Source organism: Lepus europaeus, chromosome 1, assembly GCF_033115175.1.
Source record: "Lepus europaeus isolate LE1 chromosome 1, mLepTim1.pri, whole genome shotgun sequence".
NCBI classification, from domain to species: Eukaryota; Metazoa; Chordata; class Mammalia; order Lagomorpha; family Leporidae; genus Lepus; species Lepus europaeus.
The window spans coordinates 107,187,686-107,210,347 of NC_084827.1; the positions used below are offsets into that span (position 1 = coordinate 107,187,686).

A 22,662-nucleotide genomic window follows, 5' to 3' on the forward strand; every position below is an offset into this window, starting at 1 on the left:
TATAGACAGCTAACTCTGCAGTCTTTTTATAAAATAGCATCCATTTTTTATAGTATGTAATTCAGATCTTGCAATCATTTGGAGTCTTTTGTTAACTCCCAGGGACCTTGCAATGTTTTCCTGAGGTGATGTAACAATCTAGAGATTCAAGTATAACTTATCTTTCCATTAGGGGCACGCACACACACACACACACTTAACATTCACTTGGCCACTTACAATTGCTTTCTGAATAAAATGTTTTCTATACTAGAACATATGGGAGTTGGTGGAGATGCAGAGGAAGATGAAAGGATTTGCCTAAGCTAATTCCAGACTTGGAGTTGAATGGTAATTATACATACCATATGGCAATTTCATTAACATATTAATTTCAGGAGGTAACACGTATCTAGGAGAAACACACTGGAAGTCACAAGACCTAGATTCTATTTCTAGCTTTGCTACTGACCTTCTGGGTGACCTTGCTTAAGTCACTCAACACCCAAGAGCCAAGAGACTCAGTCTTCTCATATATATATATGAGTCTTCTCATATATATATATATGTATATATATATAAAGAAAGATATATATATATATATAAAGAAAGAAAGAAAAGAAAAAAGAAAAGAAAAGAAGAGAAAAGAAAGGAGGGAAAAGGGAAAAGAAAAGGCATAACCCAATAGGTATCTGAGAAAAATGCTATGAGGTAAACAATTCATCCTGGATGACTAATGAGGATGTCATCATTTCTGAGGGATACAACTAAACTTTCTTTATAGAACCTGATGCACTAGAGCCAGGGAACTTGAATTCTAACAGAATTAAAAGTAAAGAATTGATAGATAGTCTAACAAAGTACCCTGCCACCCAAAGACCAACAAGTTGTACCACACTGAGGACCATGTATAAAATTCAAGAAAGATCAGACACACTAATAGATAAGAAAACAACTCAGTCATGCTACTGAGCAGTTTTAGAAAAGCTCTCCACCCTTCAAATGATTAGGATTTCAGTTGGTAAAGTGTCTTCTGAGAGTCACTTGTTCAGGATGAGCAAACTTCATGCCAACCTCAAGGAAAAAGCATTTACCTTGCTGGGAAAATGAGAAGATCCCTGAAATATTTGATAAATGGCTGAACTGACTTCTAAGATCTTTCTAAATTGTGCAGGCATATAGAAAATGATACATGAACTGCAGGAGTGGAGTAATTTCTTGTCTTGAAGAAAAAAAAAGAAGTCATGATATGACCAGACTAATATGGGTATTTTTTCATAAAAAAATCCAATTACTGGTATGAAAAATACTAAGATTTTCCAGAAAAAAAGTAATAGACATATGGGTCCTCTATGGGTTAAAATGTCAAAAGAAAGAAATAGCAAATGAGTTATTTCAGTAAAGAATAGAGTGCTAAATTATATGAGCATTTAGTTTGTGAACTCGCTAAAAATGAGTAACACAGATTTGGGCTTAGGGTACTTTGACTTTTATAATTATTGTAATAAAAACCTAACAAGAAGCTTATTATTAAAAAATGAGGAATCATGGGCCGGCGCCGTGGCTCAACAGGCTAATCCTCCGCCTTGCGGCACCGGCACACTGGGTTCTAGTCCCGGTCGGGGCACCGGATTCTGTCCCGGTTGCCCCTCTTCCAGGCCAGCTCTCTGCTGTGGCCAGGGAGTGCAGTGGAGGATGGCCCAAGTGCTTGGGCCCTGCACCCCATGGGAGACCAGGAGAAGCACCTGGCTCCTGCCATCGGAACAGCGCAGTGCGCCTGCTGCAGCGCGCCTACTGCGGCGGCCATCGGAGGGTGAACCAACAGCAAAGGAAGACCTTTCTCTCTGTTTCTCTCTCTCTCACTGTCTACTCTGCCTGTCAAAAATTAAAAAAAAAAAAATGAGGAATCACAATTATGCATCATTGATAGCTCAGATCTAACATAAAAATCACAGCTTTCCAAAATAATTTCGTTTTGCTACTTAGAAATCAGTACTAGAAGTCATTCCTAGTCAAGTTCTACTCACAGCAATTTCCCCTAGATGTATTGCCTACATTTCCTGCAAATGATACCCTCATTCCAAAATGTTTTACAATCTATCTTTAAAAATTATTTAAATTTTACTATGACCATGAAAATATAAACTATTATTTGATTCACAGAATTATAGATACAAATAAGATAGAAGAAATGTTTCATTAAAAACCTCTCAGCTATTATTGTACAGGGTTGGAAGCAAAGACCCCTAGAGTTCAAATCATTTTTCCAAGGCCACACAGCTACCAAACAGAGTCCAGATGGTATGCTTTCTATCATACCAATATGTCGTCAAACACAAACCATGCAGAGAGTTTCTTGGTCAATCTAAACTGCACTAAACGCAAAAGCACGGGTCTGATATATATTAATAAACCTTTTCACATCCCCCAACAAATCAGAGAACTTAGATCGCCATTATTCTTGCTATGCTCATTTCAATTCAAAATAAAGACACAAGCTCAAAGCAAAATATTTTTAATTAAATTTTATTGAGAGAAAGGCATCAAGTAAGATAAAGAACATATGTTGGCAAAACTGCCATATAGCCATCCCAAGCCAAGTAAAATGCTCCAATAATAAACGATCAACTGGTTAAAACAGTAACCTGCAAACTTGAAAGTCAAAGACAATACAAAAAAAAAAAAAAGATATTTCTTTAAAAGAAAGACACTTTAGCTGTTAGATTTTTCATGTTTCAAATAAATTACAACATGACCTTTGACTTAACGGAATGTACTAATAGTTAACAGTTAACTATTAAAAGCTGAATACAGTTTCACCAAAACCATTCAAAACCACATTGCCCAAAATGGGTTTCAGTGCCTTCCCTTTCTATGCAACAGATTTGATTCTTTAATGAGTTCGGTGCAATGTTTATGTTTGTAGTGTACTTACAAGAGAAATTTAGTATAGCCATATCATATGGTGTATTTACTATCTAGTATAAAAGCAATGCTACAAGTAAGACATGAAAATAATATTTATAAAGATATTAAATAAAGCGTCTAATAAATATTTTCATACATATGATTGATTGTGTTAATAATTAACAGAAACCCTTTCAGAAAGGAATTTAATGGAAAGTTTTTCTTAAGAAGTTAGGGATAAAATCAATAGAAACAGATAGAAATTTGAGGGTAATAAGTTTACCTAAACAGTAAAACAACTACATAGTCCATTCAACAGTGAAGAGATAGATGTGTTAAGAATTATACAAAACAAACTATTCCATAGTAAGAATTATAAAACATAATTGCAAGCAGATTTTCTTTTGAACTACAGGAAGAGACCTGAAGTCGCAGAAGAAAAAACAAAACAAAACCAAACAAAAAGCTTCAACAGACTCTAAATCACAATGACCTGAAATTGAGACCAAACTATTTTTACATGGATTTTTTTTTTCTTACTATAGCTGTGTTCTAGCACAGAATTTTTCCCCAGTTCAATGCCAATAATATATCTTTCGGTTACTTATAGCCTCAGTGAATTATACAGCCTCTCTCAAGAATATGAAACTAAAGCTACCAACATATTAATAAATACACAGTAACCAAAAAAGTAAGCGAAATGAAAAGAGAAAAAGGGGAAAGAAGTCACATACCCTTTTCTGTAGAACTAGTGGTGTTATTGCAGGCAGAGTCACTCTTCTTGCACTCAAACTCATGCCTGCTCTTCTGAGAATGATTTCCCCTTGCAGGTCATAGACGAAATGAAAGAAATCTTTAACGGTTACTCCTTGGGAATCTCAGGGCTCAGTGCAAAGAAACAACCAGGGAAGTAAGAAATGTCACCCTGCTTATGTGATTCCAATCGACTCAAAGCCAATTAAGGATGGCTGTGGGACAGGACAAGGCAGTGACCAATCAAAGCCCAGAAAATTTCGCCTTTGTCCTTGGAAACACATTCTGATACTTTTGTTTATGATATTTAAAGAACCAGATTAACAGGCATCTAGTTCGCTTAACTTTTTTTTCCAAAACAGTGCAATTCAATGCCATCTTTGTTGACGAGGTGGTTATGTCTAAACTAAAGAATTTCAACATTTGGCAGATAAGCAACTGTTTACATTGGTCTATTTAAAGTATATAAATATGTAAATGAACTACATTTACTTATGCTATTCATAAAATTGATGAATGTATTATTTCACATATATTACATGAAGCAAAAAGGGAATTATAAAGTTAGAATTTGTAGAAAGTGCTAATTTAAATTTTCATGATATAATAAAAGATTTTAATGTATATTCATACATTTCACCTCTGAAATAGATAGAATTTTTGCACTGAAGACTTTGCAGCTATCACTGAGGTCACATACTGTTAAGTATTACCTGTTAATCATCATATTGACAATCAACTTAAATACCACTATTAAATACAAAGGAGGGCAATCAAACTATAACATGAATTTCAAGCACTTGCATTTTTCAAAAGCAGAAATGTGTCATTTTTTATTTTATTTCATTAAAATGATTTTTAAAAATAGTCACTTCTCAAAGTATCTCAAAATTTTAATGAACACTTTGTATTGTACTCTAATGTATTTAGGGAGTTGGAGGTGATTCACGATTAAAAATATTGATGGATAAAAAGAAAATTTTCAGTGAGAAAATAGACAAAATGGCAAAAAGCACTGCAGTATTGCAATGTTAAAATTAGCGTGAATTTTTACACTGGGGATATCCCCTCTTGACAGATGGACAGCTTGACAAGCTTTACTAAACCTACTCAGTGCTCCTCAGCCATGACCCGCCCAGTAACCCACTGCCTTTGGCAGAAGAGGAGCTCCTCCTAATGTCTACACTACAACATGATTGTTGTGGTAACAAGGCAAAATGAAATATTCTCAGCAACCTAGGTACAAACCTTCCATTTAATTATCTAGACTGCTACCAGGAAGGGCTCACTTTACTGCTTCACACTTGAGCGTGTTTTATACCCATGCTGAGCTCAAACTTCTCAAGAGATGGAGACAGAGAAACTCCAACTTCAAGTTTCCCTACTTTGAATTACAAAACCTCCAACCCTTCAATCCTTTAAAATGGAAGTGGGAGCAGGGGTTAGGGAATAGACTGAATAACTTTAAAAAACACTGAGAGATTTAGTTTGTAACATTAATTTGCTCCTTATTTATTTAGGCTTATTGTAGTCTTTTAAAAGAAAACTACTTACAAAATCCTATGAATACAGGCATGAGGTTACCATTTGTGAGGTAAAAGATCCTGCTCTAACTTTGAGCCATTTTGTGGCAAACCAACAATAAGAAATCCCATGGTAATTATACAATTTTAAGAAAATTATCCATAATGTTTGGCTTTTGTTATTCTTCTTTTCTTAATTTAGACAAAGTGTTGTCTCTGGTTTCTAATACCCTACTGGGTTTCCATCATAACCAAAGCAATTCATTTCACTAAATCATTAAGCAAAGTATCCACTACACGACAAGTACCATTGATTAAGATGTGGCACTGTTTCAGTATTGGCTGAGACAAACTGTGATTAAATGTCAAGTATCAGGGGTTCACCAAAGTTCAAAAACTACCCATTACAGATGAGATCAGGGTAGGCTTCAAGGAAGAAATGAGATTTGCTTTGAAAAGTGATTTAGGGAAAGAATACACAGACCTTGCAAACTGATGTAGATAAAGAGTAAAGGTCTCGAAACTGACTCTGTGTTTAAATTGTAAGCAATTGAGAAATTAGAAATGTTGTTTCTCTATAATACTACTGAGCCTGATAATGAAATAAATTATTTAACTCAAAACAATGTCCAAATCTTGTTATTTATTAGAGTGAAGTATGCCTGCTCTATAATGGCTTTAAAAACACTTGGCAGACAACTAACTGTTGAAGTGAGATAGTTTATCTCTTTGGAACACTTGAAAACTGAAGTTCCAATTCTTCAATAAAATCACAAAGAACAAAATTTGGCAATTATGACTCATTGTAGCCATAAAGGTTTTGAAAAATGAACCATGAACTTTTCATAGTCAAAACAGTAAGAGACTAATGAGATAGCACGTGCATTCTGACAGGGTGGGGGGGGTATCCTTTTCCACTAATCCTTTTCAAGTGTCCCTATTGACTATGCTTTATTGTACTCCCATGCTATGTTTTAAAATTCCTTAGCCTATTCTTTTTTTAATCGTGTTAGTCACTTGCTTCTCCCTAACTTTGTCAACTGAGCCTTAATTTCTTCAGCTCAATAATGGGAATAGAAAACTCAGATTAATACTTTCAGAATTATTGTGAGGATCAAGAAAATAAACCTTGAATAAGGCCTGGAATAGCTCAGGTAAGATGCTGGAAAAAAAGAAAGAAAGAAAGAAAAAAGGACTCTTTTCACTTCAGAGAATTGAGTCTAAGACTCATTCTCCTTGAAGATCAAAGGTAGGACTTGTATCGCCAAAAATCAAATTCACGTTTTTTTTGAGAAGGTGGAGCCAGATGGCAGAAGACTGAGGGCACACACCAACAGCCCGGGAAAAGATAGTTTAACAAAAGTGGAGTTACTGTAGCCTCAGGAAGAGACAAAAAAAAAAAAAAAAAAAAAAACTGCAGAGGAAACTCTTCCGGATCTAGTGGATGTGACACAGAAGACCTTCGAGAAGAGCAAGGTCACCCACCGCTGAGCCACGCCGTGCCGTGGGAATGGAGCCGCGAGAGCTGGGAAACAAGGGAGCCCAGGCACAGAAGCCCAGCTGCAGAATTTGAGTGCCAGCGCTGGAATGAGAGGTGAGACAGGGACCTCTCGGTAACCCAAGACATTGGTGGGGAAAGACAGAAAGAGGCCTGAGGTCCCACTGGGGAAAGTGCACCAGGCTGATTGGAGGAGAGAAAAAAAAGTGAATAAATAGAGGGAACCGGCAGGGTAACTAGCCTCTCTCCCCACTCACCTTACAAAGCCGAGCAAGACAAAGAGCAGGCGCCATTTTACATATGTAAAAAAAACTGTCTGCACATTAATGTTTATTGCAGCTCAATTCACAATAGCTAAGACCTGGAACCAACCCAAATGCCCATCAACAATAGACTGGATAAAGAAATTATGGGACATGTACTCCATAGAATACTATACAGCAGTAAGAAACAACGAAACCCAGTCATTTGCAACAAGATGGAGGAATCTGGAAAACATCATGCTGAGTGAATTAAGCCAGTCCCAAAGGGCCAAATATCATTTGTTTTCCCTGATTGGCGACAACTAACTGAGCACCAAAGGGGAAACCTGTTGATGTGAAATGGACACTATGAGAAACAGTAACTTGATCAGATCTTGTGCTGACTGTTGTTGTACAATGTAATATTTTATCCATTTTAGTATTTTTTTGTTCTAGTACTAGTGGTTGAACTCTGTATTTAACACACAATTATTCCTAGGTGTTTAAATTTTAACTGAAAAGTGATCCCTGTTAAATATAAGAATGAGAAAAAAAGAGAGGGAGGAGATGTACAATTTGGGACATGCTCAATCAGACATGCCCCAAATGGTGGAGTTAGAAACGTGCCAGGGGATTGCAATGCAATCCCATCAAGGTGGCATTTACCAATGCCATCTCACTAGTCCATGTGATCAATTTGAGTTCACAATTGATCACGCTGAGAGGTCTAAGAGTCAAAGGGATCGCATAAACAAGACTAGTGTCTGCTAATACTAACTGATAGAATCAAAAAGGGAGAGAACGATCCAACATGGGAAGTGGGAAACACAGCAGACTCATAGAAGGCCAGATGTCCTAAATAGCACTCTGACCTCAGAATCAGCCCTTAAGGCATTCGGATCTGGCTGTAGAGCCTATGAGAGTATTTTAGGCACTGAAAGCCAAGACACTCTGGGAGAAAAAAAAAAAAAGAAGAAGAAGACCTAAATGAAAGATCTCAGCGAGTGAGATCCCAGTGGAAAGAACAGAGCCATCAATAAGGAGGTGCCTTTCTCTGAAGGGAGGAGAGAACTTTCACTTTGACTATGACCCTGTCGGAATAAGATCGAAGTCGGTGAACCCTAAAGGCTTCCATAGCCTTGGCAGCTCATGACTAGAGCCTAGGGAGATTACTGAAACCATAAACAAGAGTATTAAATTGTTAAATCAACATCAAGAGTCACTGTGTACTTTCGTCCCATGTGGGATCTGTCCTTAATGGGTTGTCCAATATGAAGTAATGCTATAACTAGTACTGAAACAGTGTTTTTCACTTTGTGTTTCTGTGTGGGTACAAACTGATGAAATCTTTACTTAGTATATACAGAATCAATCTCCTGTATATAAAGATAATTGAAAATAAAAAAAAAACTTGGTGTTAAATTGGAAATTACATACAAAATTAATCAATTTTTTTTAAAAAAATCATGTAGGATCTCTGTCATTAATGTGCTGTACACTGTGATTTAATGCTATAACTAGTACTCCAACAGTATTTTTCACTTTGTGTTGCTATGTGAGGGCAAACTGTTGAAATCTTTACTTTATATATACTAAACTGATTTTCTGTATATAAAGATAATTGAAAATGAATCTTGATGTGAATGGAAGGGGAGAGAGAGCGGGAAAGGGGAGGGTTGCAGGTGGGAGGGAAGTTATGGTGGGGGGGAAGCCATTGTAATCCATAAGCTGTACTTTGGAAATTTATATTCATTAAATAGAAGCTTTAAAATTAAAAAAAAATCAAATTCACACATACAGAGATTTTTCTTTAATATGAGAGGATCAATAATATCATATTATTTAATAACACTATATATTATTTAGGTTATTTCTCAGTTATTTATTGACATTTTGGTAGAACAGGAGTATACTCTGTCACCAAAATATTTGTATATTCATGTGTGTCATTAAGAATAATAGAAATAAGTATTATTATGATCATGAACAACATAAATGTAAGCACACAATATGTTCCAAGTACTGAGCTAGTTTTTTTTATAGATTTGTTTAAGAGGCAGAAGGAGAAATAGAGAGAGTCTCCATTCACGGATTTGCTCCCAAAATGCCCACAATGGCCAGGGCTGGGCCAGACTGAATTCAGGTAGCAGGTACTCAGTCCAGATCTATCATGTGTCTGGGAAGATCTCAACCTCTTGAGCCATAACCTGTTGCTTCCCAGAGTCTGCATTAGCAAAGAGTGGGGGTCAAGAGCCAAAGCTGTTTGTTAAACCAAGGTACTCTGATGTGGGAGGCAGGAGCTCTAACCAGAGTCACTATCATCATGTCAAATACCTGCTTTGGGGTAGTTTTCATTTAACTTCACAACTCGATGAGGTAGGCACTAGCCATTCAATATTTAAGGAAACTAAGACCAGAAGAGCAGACAGCTAAGAAATGGTGTCAGAAAGAAGTAGATACTGCAAAAGAGCTCAGCTAAAGCCACAGTCATTAACATCAATAAGACAGGGAGAAAACCACACCTGGCCCTCTCTAAGAAAGTCCAACGTTTTCCTCTCCAATATCATTCTGACATTGTACTGTGAAATTTGATATACAATATTAGCAAAAAAAAATCATCGTTAATCAGCCTTTGCTTCTGATGTACCTAAGTATGTGTTTTATTAACCCAGTTAATAAATAACATATTGAGGGCCTTACCCCATGTAAATTCCTACACTATCCACTATGGGAAATTCAAAGTTAATCACCTCCTGATCTCGCTTACCTGAGGATCTGAAGCATGGCAACACAGAAGACAATTAGTCAAACAGTGTACAAGCTGGGATCTGGGCAGAAGAGGAATGCTACATAGGTTCCAGAGAAGCCCCAGGTTCCAAACCTCTTCTCCCACTCAACTTCAAAAACTTGCTGAAACTCCTCAAAACATGTTCTCTGCTTCCACCTCTTTGTTCATAATGTTCATTAGCTCTTTAAGCCCCACTGATCATTCACGGCCAAGTGAATTCACAGTTCTCCTGAAAGTTTCATTTGGAATGCATCATTCAAGGATCTCCCCTTTTCATAGCATCAGTTATCTTTAGAATTGAGAGGTGGAAAGAGGACGAAACAGCAAGTATATCAAACTAAGTGTTAGGCATTTTACATAATGAGATATTATCTCACACCATTTAGAATAGCTGTAATAAATCAAACAGTAATAAATACTAGCAAAGATGCAGAGAAAGGAGAACCCATATTTGATTGGTGGGAATGTTAACTAGCACAGCCATTATAGAAAACAGTATAGAACATCCTCAAAACACTAAAATTAAGGAGCCCAGCATGGTGGCACAGCAGGTTAACTGCTGCCTGGCGCACAAGCAGCCCATATCAGAATATTAGTTTGAATCCTGCTGCTCTATTTCTCACCCAGCTCCCTGCTAATGTACCTGGGAAGGCAGTGGTAGATGGACCGGCCTAACACTTGGACTTCTGCCACCCATGTGGAAGACCCAGATGGAGTTCCTGGTTCCTTGCCTCAACCATCACAACCATCTGGACAGTGAACTAATGGTTGGGAAATCACTTTCTCTCTCTCTCTCTCTCTCTCTCTCTCTCGCTCACTTGTTCGCTCTGTCACTAGATTAAATAAATCTTTAACCAAAAAACTAAAATTAGGACTACCATATGATCTAGTCATCCCACCTCTGAGTATGTATATAAGAGAATGGAAACCAGTACAACAGAGAGACATCTGCACTCCACATGTATTACATCGCTATTCACAATAGCCAGGACATGGAGCAAGGAAGTGTCCATCAGTGTGTGAATGGATAAAGCAAATATGGTACAGATACAAACACAAATACATAACAGAATATTATTCACTCATAAAAAATGAAATTCTGTCATGTGTGACAACATTTATGGAACATCACATAAAGTTTAATAAGTCAGGCACAGAAAGACAAATAATGTATGTTCTCATATACAGAAGCTAAAATGTTGATTTCATAGAGGTAGAAACTTGTTTAGTGGTCATTTGAGGCTAGGAAATGTAGAGGAGAAGGGACAGCGAAAGAATGAATTACAGGTATCAAAATACACTTAAGGAATAACTACTAGTATTCAGAGCAGGCATTGTGGCACAGCAGACTAAGTCACCACTTGGGATGCCTGCAGCCCAAACTAGAGTGCTGAGTCAAAGCCCAGTTCCTCTACTTCCAGTCCAGCTTCCTACCAATGTACCTGGAAGGCAGAAGACTATAGCCCAAGTATTTGAGTCCCTGTCACCCATGTGGGAGACCAAGATAGAGTTCCTGTCTCTTGGATTTGGTCTGGCCCAGCCCTGGCTGTTGCAGTAGTGAACAGTGGATATATCTCTTTCTCTGTTTATCCTCTCTCTTTCACTCTGGCTTTCAAATAAATAAATAATAAATAAATACACCTTTAAAGGAAACAATTCAAAAGATGGAAATGCTAACTGCCCTGATTTTATCATTACAAATTATATATATGTATGAAATTGTCATAATTTACTCCATAAACATATATAATTTTAAAAATTGATTCTGATTTTACTCAAGAGTCCTGTAGAATTTGAATTATTTAATTTCACTTTACATATTCAAACAATATCTGTCCTTCTACCATCACTATCATTTGCTAAATATTAGTTTAATCAAGCTTCAGCTGCTGTCTCCTAAGTGTGTGTACTTTCTATTATTTAGAATCTAGGTTTCATGAGGGCAGGAGCATTTCTAAGTCCTTGTCAACCAACACACTGTCCATACAGAAACATACAGAGAAAAAACAAGCTGTAAAGTAGAAGAATATTTTTGGATTTCCAAGTCCTACAAATTCTTTTTTTAACCAAATAATTTCCTGCCTTACACAAAACACACCTGCTGTGTCCATCCATCTCCCCCTGGACACTGTTGTGTACCCACTCAGTATAACTCATTGCTCACCAGGTTCATTATCTTCACTGAAGGCAGATCAAAATTCATTCCACCAGGAAGTCATCCCAGCCACTAAATTATATCAGTCTTTGTCTTACACATTGTTAGGATTTCGACTTTACATTGCTCACATCTTGTCCTTTACTTACTAATGCATTGCTTTTGTAATTCCTTTCATAAGGCCTAGTTTTCTTACACACACCCCCATGGCTCCCACCCATTGCCAAAGAATCCATAAGGGTTAGACCCAGCTCTTATATCCTGTTTCTCCCAGGATACTTAGTAGAGTGCTCTCCATACACAGTACAATCAATGTGGAAAGACTAGTCACTCTGATTACATGGCAGACAAGACTTTCTCATACCGACAATTGTTAGCCTTCTGGTTTATTCTGAACAAAAACACATGGTCTCCATGTAGGAACATTTGGATATTCTTTCACTATCTGACACAGTTCTGTTAATGATCACCAGTGTGAACACTACGTCTCAATGTAATCCTGGGGACTCCAGTTTCAGAAAAACCTTAAAATAGATTGTTATGGCAATTAATAGTTTGTCTACATTCACAGAACTAAAATCAGAACCTCTAGTTCAGCTCACATCACTTTACTAAGACCATTCATATCTTTAAGTGTGTGACACTGTATCAATTTATTCACATTTGATGAGCTAGATCTGATTTGCAGCCTTCCCATTTTGCCTTTACTCTAATAGTTCTTTTTTTTATTTTTATTCGACAGGTAGAGTTATAGACAGAGAGAAAGACAGGTCTTCCTTCCGTTGGTTCACTCCCCAAATGGCTGCCATGGCCAGCACTGCGCCAATCTGAAGCCAGGAGCCAGGCTCTTCTTCCTGGTCTCCCATGCAGGTGCAGGGACCAAAGCACTTGGGCCATCCTCCACTGCCCTCCCGGGCCACAGCAGAGAGCTGGACTGGAAGAGGAGCAACTGGGACTAGAACCTGGTGCCCATATGGGATGCCAGTGCCACAGGCGGAGGATTAACCAAGTGAGCCATGGCGCCGGCCCCCTAATAGTTCTTTCATACTATCATGAACATCTAGGATTCACACCAATTTCAACTTTAATATTGTTTTTTCTTTCAAATATACTACTGAATGACTTGGGAGCTGCAGTGAAGACAAATATTACCAAGCCAGAGTTCATTCAAGTATTTTAAAAATGCTCCTGTCTATACTATACCTGAAATTGTTGTCTAGGAACTTTATCCCTGCCTATCAACAAACTAAAACCATCGCTCATTGTCTGTGGGGGATTGGCTCCAGTACCCCCCCCCCCGAGATTATCAAAATCCCTAGATGTTCTAGTCTTTTATATAAAATGTCACAGTATTTCAATATAAACTATTCATATGTGAACTTGAAATTACATTTCCTAGTACAGTGAAAATGCTTTGTAGACAGTTGTTAAACTGTACTGTTTGAGAAATAATGACAAGGACAAAACGTATACACATCATCTTCACAAACACATTTTTTTCCAAATATTTTTGATTCATTATTGACTGCATAGATGTGGAACCCACAGGTAGAGTGCCAATCATATCATCTAGAAGAAGGCAGACGGACACTTAAACACACTTGCAACAATAAGGGTCTCTAACCTCATGGTTAAGACGTCTACATGTCACATTTGAGTGCCTGAATTTGACTCCCAGGTCTGACTCCTGACTCCAGTTTTCCATTATTGCAGATTCTGAGAGGTAGTGAGGATGGCTCAAGTATTTGGGCTCCTGCCACTCACACAGGACACCTTAATTGTATAACAGCCTCTAGCCCTGGACCAGCACCAGCCATTGTGGGCTTTTGGGATATGAACCAGCAAACAGAAGCTGGGAAATCTCTAGCTCTATCTTGCTCTCTTTTTCTCTTTGTCTTTTTACCTCAAGAATAAATATAGACTTAGAACAATGTGATAAGGTTTGTAACCAGCTATAAATAAAGTGCTGGAATCATTAACAAAAATAGAGGTTAACTCCACCATGAAATATCAGATAAGTTCTCCCAAAGATCCATGAATGATAGTAATTCCAAGCTAAAACAAACAAAAATATACACAAAGATGAATTTGGAAATACAGGGAGGAAGGATCCAGATGACATGGTCATTCTATGTTAGGCTGAGGAGTTGAAACTCATCCTCAAGGGCAGAAATACTTGGTATGAAATGAATTTCATCTCAGTATGGAAGATGAACTATATTGTTTCTAAGAATGCTGAACAAAGGCAAGAAGAACCACCAGGAACATGTGCAAGAGTCGAAGAGAGAAATAGAAATGACAGGAACAGGAAGAAGGCAAGATTTCAAAGACGGCAGGGAGGTAGAATTAGCACAATTGGCCAAATATATATGAAAGCCATCAAACTGTTTTCCTGTATACAATCTTGCAACTTAAGTTGTAATTAATAAAAGTATAGGCCAGAAAAACATACAGGCCTTATCTACACAATCTTCAAATTTCATAGTAATTAAATCTAACCTTAAGAAAAATAGTTCAAAATTTGCCTACCTTTCTTCATAACTCCCCTTAAAATCAAAATTATAAGGAAAAGAGAAGGAAGAGAAGCAGGAGAATAACTCCTTCGTTAAGACAGAAGATACTCTCTTCCTTTTTCTACATGGTTGGAATAAGAAAGGTACTTTCAGCAGACCATAAATCAAAAGGATTTCTAGAATCTACGAAGTCCATGGGACTGGATTGATAAAAACATACAGAGTGGCAGAGTCTACACACAAGCAAAATGATGGTGAGGACAAATTCAGAAAAACCAGATGAGAGACAGTGAACTACATGAGAAAGAGCAGGGCAGAGAAGTGGGAGTCTGAACATCGTCCAACACTCTCTCATCCTAGTATAAAGGTTCTCATACCCCACTTAAAATTATAGGAAGTTTTAAGATACTGGAATGCAGAGGCTGAGGAAACCCAGAACCTGTGACAATATTACCCACTCCCCCCTAGAAAAATACCTAAAATATAAGTAATCTCACATTGGTAAAAATAATAGGCAATAAGAAAGAAACCTCAGCTGCTCTGCTTTGAACTTTACAGTGCATTCACAGTTGAACAGCAAACAAGAGAAAATCAGTCAACATGAGCAGAAGTGTTTGAAACTTAAGAAGCATTAGACACAAACAGAGATGTAAAAACAAGTAAAGGAGATCTAAGTTCATGTAACTGAAGTCCTCACAGAAGAAAATCAAAACCCTGGAAAACAAGAAACACGCAAGATAAAGTATAAGAAAAATTTTCTGTAATAAAAGACATACTGAAAGGTCATACAATTTCCCAAGCAAATAGTCAACACTAAGACTGCCTCGTGAAATTACTGGAGTCCTGTGAACAGCAAGGCAAAAACTTCGAGTGGATTATTAAGGGGTACGCGTGTAGGGCAGATGGTATATCCTAGTTCTCTACACCAACATCCCACAACAGCAGACAACACTGCCTTCTAGTTACTCCGCTGGATGTGGTGAAGTTAATGAATTCCTTGAAGAAAGAAAATATCGATGAGATGTGCAACTCAGGCAAACATTAACTATAAAATGTTCAACATTTTACAAACATGTCAAATTTTGTTCTCATGGGATCTTCTTGAGTAATTTACTAAAAGATACATCTAAGAGATGGCTAAAAAAGAGTGAAAGGAATTATGGGACTAAATTTCAATCAAGCATAAGTGTGAAGTTTTATCATAAAAATAAATAATATAATCCATAAAATATAGAAATGATAAAACTTTTTGATAAGAAAGAAGACAACTGGAGAAGGAAGAATGGGAGTACACAGTATATCAGCTGACTCTCAGTAAGTAAGGGCCAAAAGATGATTGAAAACTGATAAATCACATAATAATTTTAAGTAACTTATCTTACAATGCTAAAATCAGTCAGTACAAAAGAGAAGATGAGGAGAGAAAATATTAGCTTTATTATTACTTCTCAGAGAGAAATAATAAATAGTTTTAAAGAAATAAGAGGATTAAGCATTTTCCTACAGTATTATATGTAGTGATGTATAATATATTATATAAACATAATGATAATATAAATACAAACTTTTCAAGGACTGCCATTGTGGCGCAAACTGCCTGTGATGCAGGCATCTAATATGAGCACTAGGACCTGGCTTCTCTGCTTCCAATCCAGCTCCCTGCTAATGCACCTGGGAAAGCAGTGGAGGATGATCCAAGTGCTTGGGCCCCTACACCCATGTGAGAGACTTGGATGGAGTTCCAGGCTCTTCTGACTTTGGCTAGGTCCAGCCCTGTCCTCGCAGCCATTTAGGGAATGAACCAGTGAATGTAAGATCTCTCTCTCTCTCTTACTCACTCTCTCTTTCTCTCACTCACCTTCTCTCTCTCTGTAACTCTACCTTTCAAATAAATTAATTAATCTTTAAAAAAAAAAAATATTCTGGACCGGCGCCGTGGCTCACTTGGCTAATCCTCTGCCTGCAGCACCAGGATCCCATTCGGGCGCCAGGTTCTAGTCCCAGCTGCTCCTCTTCCAGTCCAGCTCTCTGCTGCGGCCCGGGAAGGCAGTGGAGGATGGCCCAAGTGCTTGGGCCCCTGCACCTGCATGGGAGACCAGGAGGAAGCACCTGGCTCCTGGCTTCGGATCAGCGTAGCTCAGGCCGTAGCGACCATTTCAGGGGTGAACTAACGGAAGGAAGACCTTCCTCTCTGTCTCTTTCTCTGTCTATAACTCTACCTGTCAAATAAATTTTAAAAAATATTCTATTGAAAAAAAAAAGCAAAAACAAAGCCAAGAAAAATATTTTTCAAAGTCTCTAAATTGGAAAACAAAATAACAGAACTAACATTAAATTTTTATGTTATCTAAGAAACATTACAGAGCTAAACACACCTATGGAAAGGAAACAAACTGTCAGCTGAATCATAAAACAGACTCCATGTACGGGAAAGAGAAACCCTATAGTTGAGTAAGTCACAAAGTTTGAGAACAAAAGAATAGGAGAAAAATAGGCCAAGGAAGAAAGAAGATAGGGACAGGGAAGCAGCAAAGGTGGTGAGCAGCGGTCAATATCATGTAACATTGAACTCATGACACAAAGCAGTAAACAAAGAAGAAAACACCATAATGCTGAATGGTGTAAGGCATAACAAAATATAGAATTATTATGGATATCTATGCATCATATAATACACATTTACAAAGCAAACTTTACAGTTAATACAGATGGAAACACAATATCAATTATGCATTATTCAACTCTTTCTCAAAGCATGAATAAAGACAATTAAAAATTAAGTATAAGTATAGAAAATATGAATAGGCTAACATAATAAGATAAATTTTGTAAGTATTGAAGCCTGAGGTGAAATCAGGGAATATACTTTCTGAGAAGGTTTTTAAGAAAGAAAAAATAAAAACTTGATCATATCTGAAGTGGAAGATAAGATCCTTCTAAATTCTAATAGTGGAAGGAAGACAGGCAACAATTTCCTGTCACAATACAATAAAAGGAATAATCATTAATTAAATCTGGAGTTAGGAAGCTCATAGCATCTGAAATTTTTAAGACTCTCCAATTAACTGTTCTGTCAAAGGAAGCAATGAAAATTGAAATTGTGAAATATCTATGTAATAATTTTAATTTGACTTGAAAATATGTATCATATTGTATACTGCTAAGGCAGTTTTCAGAGTTTTATTCCCAGCCTTAAACATATATCTAGTAAACAAGGATTTAAAAAAATTCATTAACATGCCAAATTTAAGAAAATATCATTAAATTAAACATAAAGAAAGCAGAAGGTAGAAAATAGAAGGGATAAAAGTAGAAATTAAAACTTGGAAAAAAGAAAAAATGATAAAATTAATACATAAGTATTAGATCTGTTATTTTGGGAAGCTAATAAAATAGATAGTGAAACAAATTGGGGTGAGGGGAATGAGTCAGAGAGAGTGGAGGAGAGAGTATCAATATATAAAACAAGAAATCATTCCAAGAAAATGAAGAAGAATTTGAAAGAATCATAAGAAACTATATTTTCCGATTTCATATAAATAAAACTTGATTAAACGGATAATTTTCTAGGACAAAATAGTTTATATAAATTGACTCCAGAAAACAGAAAATTCAAAGGTACAAATTACCTTAGAAAGAGAGAGAGAAGATTGTTAAAGAGATACTCCTTCAAAATATGACACAGTCCTAGATGGTTTAGTTTATAAAGAAATTCTACATAACCTTTAAGGATAATCATTCAAACTGCTTCAAAGTACAGAAAATGTGCAATTATATAGGAAAATTAAACAAATAAGATCAACCAGGAAAATCTTTACACACCTGATGACCTAACATAACCCAAGTTTTTAAAGGGTACTGATAGTGCTCGCTTTGGCAGCACATATACTAAAATTGGAATGATACAGAGAAGATTAGCATGGCACCTGTGCAAGGATGACACGCAAATTCGTGAAGTATTCCATTTTTTTTTTAAAGGTACTGATAGATTCTTGTGTGTGTGTGCGTTTGTGTGTGTTTTACTGAAAATCAATGCAGGAAGATTAGACACTCAAAACTGGATTATCATGCATTTGAATAAACAAAAGATACAGATTTTTTTTAATCTAACACTATACACTAAAATGGGCTCCATTATTAGAAAGCTAAAAAGAAATTTCTAAAAAATAATTTATAAACATGTTAGAAGAAATAGCTTAAGAATGCTTTAGTAATCTTGTGGGAAAAAAAAGCCTTCTTGGGCAAGATCTTAACACAATTTAAAAAAATGAATGTTAACTCACAAATATCTTAATATTTATGGCATAAAAGATTCCATCCATAAAATTCAAATATAAATCACAGATGCAGAAAATATTTATGAAATATATTTTAAAACAACTAGTCAGCAGAATACATAAAGTGCTCCTAAAAATTAACAAAAAAATCCCAAAAGAAAAACAAAGGACTAAGATTAACATATAATTGATATACTCAGTATAACACTGAACATAAGCACTTGAAAAGATATTCAATCTCGTCAGTAATAAAAGAAATGCACTTAAAATAAGCAGCCTATGGCGCTGACATCCCTTAATGGAGTGCTGATTCCAGTTCTGTCTGCTCCACTTCTGATCCAGCTTCCTGCTAATGAACCTGGGAAGGCAGTAGCAGCCGCCTATATGGGAGACCCAGATGGAGTTCCAAGTTCTGGCTTTTTCTTCGACCAGCTACAGCTGTTTTGGCCATTTGGAGAGTAAATTAGAGGAATGATCTTCCTCTCTGTCTGTCACTCTGCCTTTCAAGTAAATAAGTCATTTTAAAAGTAAGACCCTCCCGGCCGGCGCCGTGGCTCACTAGGCTAATCCTCCGCCTTGCGGCGCCGGCACACCGGGTTCTAGTCCCGGTCAGGGCACCGGATTCTGTCCCGGTTGCCCCTCTTCCAGGCCAGCTCTCTGCTGTGGCCAGGGAGTGCAGTGGAGGATGGCCCAAGTGCTTGGGCCCTGCACCCCATGGGAGACCAGGATAAGTACCTGGCTCCTGCCATCGGATCAGCGCAGTGCGCCGGCCGCAGCACGCCAACCGTGGCGGCCATTGGAGGGTGAACCAACGGCAAAAGGAAGACCTTTCTCTCTGTCTCTCTCTCTCACTGTCCACTCTGCCTGTCAAAAAAAAAAGTAAGACCCTCCATTAGTTGAGAATTTAAATGACTGATAATCTTAATAGCTGGTATGAGTGCCAGGTGAGAGTGAAATTCTCCAATACTGATAAAAAGGTTATAAATGGCAATAAACTTTATGAAGTAAATTTGCAGTATCTAAAAATACTGAGAAAGCACACCCTTTGATATAACCACTCCCTTTCTCTAAAATCCAGATTCACCAGCACAAATATTTAGAATGGCATCTGGAAGAAAGTTCACTGCAACACTGCTTACACTGAAAATGATCACATATTAATTAAATGTGGCACATCAGACTAGGAACTCTTAGGGATTATTAAGAGAACATCTGCCATTCTATGAGTCTGCTGTGTCTCCCACTTCCCATGTTGGATCGTTCTCTCCCTTTTTGATTCTATCAGTTAGTATTAGCAGACACTAGTCTTGTTTATGCGATCCCTTTGACTCTTAGACCTCTCAGTGTGATCAACTGTGAACTGAAATTGATCACTTGGACTAGTGAGATGGCATTGGTACATGCCACCTTGATGGGATTGCATTGCAATCCCCTGGCACATTTCTAACTCCATCATTTGGGGCAAGTCCGATTGAGCTTGTCCCAAATTGCACATCTCCTCCCTCTCTTATTCCCACTCTTATATTTAACAGGGATCACTTTTCAGTTAAATTTAAACACCTAAGAATAATTGTGTGTTAATTACAGAGTTCAACCAATAGTATTAAGTAGAAAAAAAATACTCAAAGGGATAAAGTATTAAATTGTACATCAACAGTCAGGACAAGAGCTGATCAAGGCACTGTTTCTCATAGTGTTTCCCCTTTGGTGCTCAGTTAGTTGTCGCCAATCAGGGAAAACATATGATATTTGGCCCTTTGGGACTGGCTTAATTCACTCAGCATGATGTTTTCCAGATTCCTCCATCTTGTTGTAAATGACCAGATTTCATTGTTTTTGACTGCTGTATAGTATTCTATAAAGTACATGTCCCATAATTTCTTTATCCAGTCTACTGTTGATGGGTATTTGGGTTGGTTCCAGGTCTTAGCTATTGTGAATTGAGCTGCAATAAACATTAAGGTGCAGATGGTTTTTGTTTGCCAATTTAATTTCCTTTGGGTAAATTCCAAGAAGTGGTATAGCTGGGTTGTATGGTAGGGTTATATTCAGGTTTCTGAGGAATCTCCAGACTGACTTCCATAGTGGCTTAACCAGTTTGCATTCCCACCAACAGTGGGTTAGTGTCCCTTTTTTCCCACATCCTCTCCAGCATCTATTGTTGGTAGATTTCTGAATGTGAGCCATTCTAACTGGGGTGAGGTGAAACCTCATTGTGGTTTTGATTTGCATTTCCCTGATTGCTAGTGATCTTGAACATTTTTTCATGTGCCTGTTGGCCATTTGGATTTCCTCTTTTGAAAAATGTCTATTGAGGTCCTTGGCCCATCTCTTAAGTGGGTTGTTCGTTTTGATGTTGTGGAGTTTCTTGATTTCTTTGTAGATTCTACTTATCAACCCTTTATCTGTTGCATAGTTTGCAAATGTGTTTTCCCATTCTGTCAGTTGCCTCTTCACTTTCAGAAGCCTTACTTTATGATCTCTTCTATTTCCAACCTTGCCTGAGCCAGATGCCTCTCTTTGGTACTAAAACATACTCAAGCCCTTTGTTGCTGTTGTTGTTGCTGTTGCATGTTCTAAATATTTATTTTTTGTTGCTAAACATTTATTTATTTATTTTTAAAGCTGGAGTTACAAAAAGATTGGGAAGAGACATACAGAGATTTTTCCACCTGCTGGTTCACTCCCAGACGGCCACAATGGCCCGGGTTGGGCCTGGTAGAAGCCAGGAGCCAGGAGCTTCCTCTGAGTCTCCCATGTTTGGGCAGGGACCCAAACACTCAGGTCATCTTCTGTTGTTTTTTTTTTCCCCAGGGCATTAATAGGGAGCTGGATTGAAAGTAGAGCAACTGAAACACAAATGGCACCCATGCAGGATGTCAGTATCTCAGGCAGTGGCTTTTCTCTGTAGGCCACAATGCTAGCTCCTAAAGATTTATTTAGTTCAGTTGAAAGGCAGTGAAACAAAGATAAGGAGAGAAAAGAAATTTTCTATCTACTGGCTCACACTCTAAATTGCTGCAACAGCTGGTGCTGGGCTAGGATGAAGCCAGGAATCTAGAACTCCATCTGTGTCCCCCAGGTATGTGGCAGGGTCCCAGGTACTTGGGGTCATCTTCTGTTGCTTCCCAGGCACATCTGCAGGGAGTTGGATCAGAAAGAGCAGCTGGGATTCAAAGCAGCACACCAATATGGGATGCTGGTATTGCAGGTGGGGGGTTAATCTGCTGTACCACAATGCCAGCTCCACACCTGGGTTTAAAAACAAAATATAATTCTCAAACATTTGTATTAATAGCATTTTCCGTTACAGAAACTTAAAATTTAGTACCACGTCACATCTTGACAGTACTTCTAATATAATCCAAATAGCCTGATTAGTTGGTGTCTCTATAAGATGAGAGACATAGGTCCTTCGATTTTTTCAGTTGGGCCCAAACTGGAAAAACCAAAGTCCAAGATTTACTGGAAATTTTAGAGTCCAGATTGTTTGAAACTTTGATTTTTTGAATGCCTGTCAAGAATGCCAAGAAGGCTCAAAATCCAAAATATCTGGTTGAAATAAGATTCCTTAAAATCATGACATAACATAGACCAAATTTGATCATTGTTACAAGGTGATTATTCAAATCTTTGAAAATAAGCACATGTTTAAATAACCCATAGCTCTTAATAAAAATTCAGCTGTTTTTGAACAATTAGAATTTAACAGACATCAAGAGAACATAATAGATTACTTTAACACATTGCTTTAAGAGAGAATCAGATTTTAACACTATGTCAAAGAGAAATTGAGCTTCCTATGATCTTTTGCTGTGAGGTTTCCTTCCTTTACCTTCTTTCATATTGATGACTGTGTTTCTGTGTTACTGCCTGTAACACATCTTTAAGCATCTTTTGCAGGGCAGGACAAGTGGCAACAAATTCTTTCAATTTCTGTTTGCTATGAAAAGTCTTTATTTCACCTTCATTCACAAATGAGAGCTTTTCAGGACATAATATTTTGGGCTGGCAGTTTTTCTCTCTT

General features: G+C 37.4%; 1 protein-coding gene and 1 non-coding gene across 4 annotated transcripts in view; one reads left to right on the forward strand and one right to left on the reverse strand.

The window, feature by feature from the left end:
• GRB14 (growth factor receptor bound protein 14) overlaps positions 1–22,662 on the reverse strand; it is a 134,079-nt gene that overhangs the window by 61,957 nt on the left and 49,460 nt on the right. Inside the window, exon 1 of one of the 3 annotated variants that reach the window (XM_062187519.1) lies at positions 3,621–3,816. The exons of the other annotated variants lie outside the window; for them this stretch is intronic. Within the exon in view, the coding sequence (XP_062043503.1) occupies positions 3,621–3,683 (63 nt within the window). The 5' untranslated portion in view covers positions 3,684–3,816. Of the gene's footprint in view, positions 1–3,620; positions 3,817–22,662 lie in introns of those variants that run through there. 3 annotated transcript variants of the gene reach the window in all.
• LOC133768435 (U6 spliceosomal RNA) lies at positions 18,223–18,329 on the forward strand. Its single transcript, XR_009866962.1, has one exon. It is a non-coding gene; the product is annotated as a U6 spliceosomal RNA (small nuclear RNA).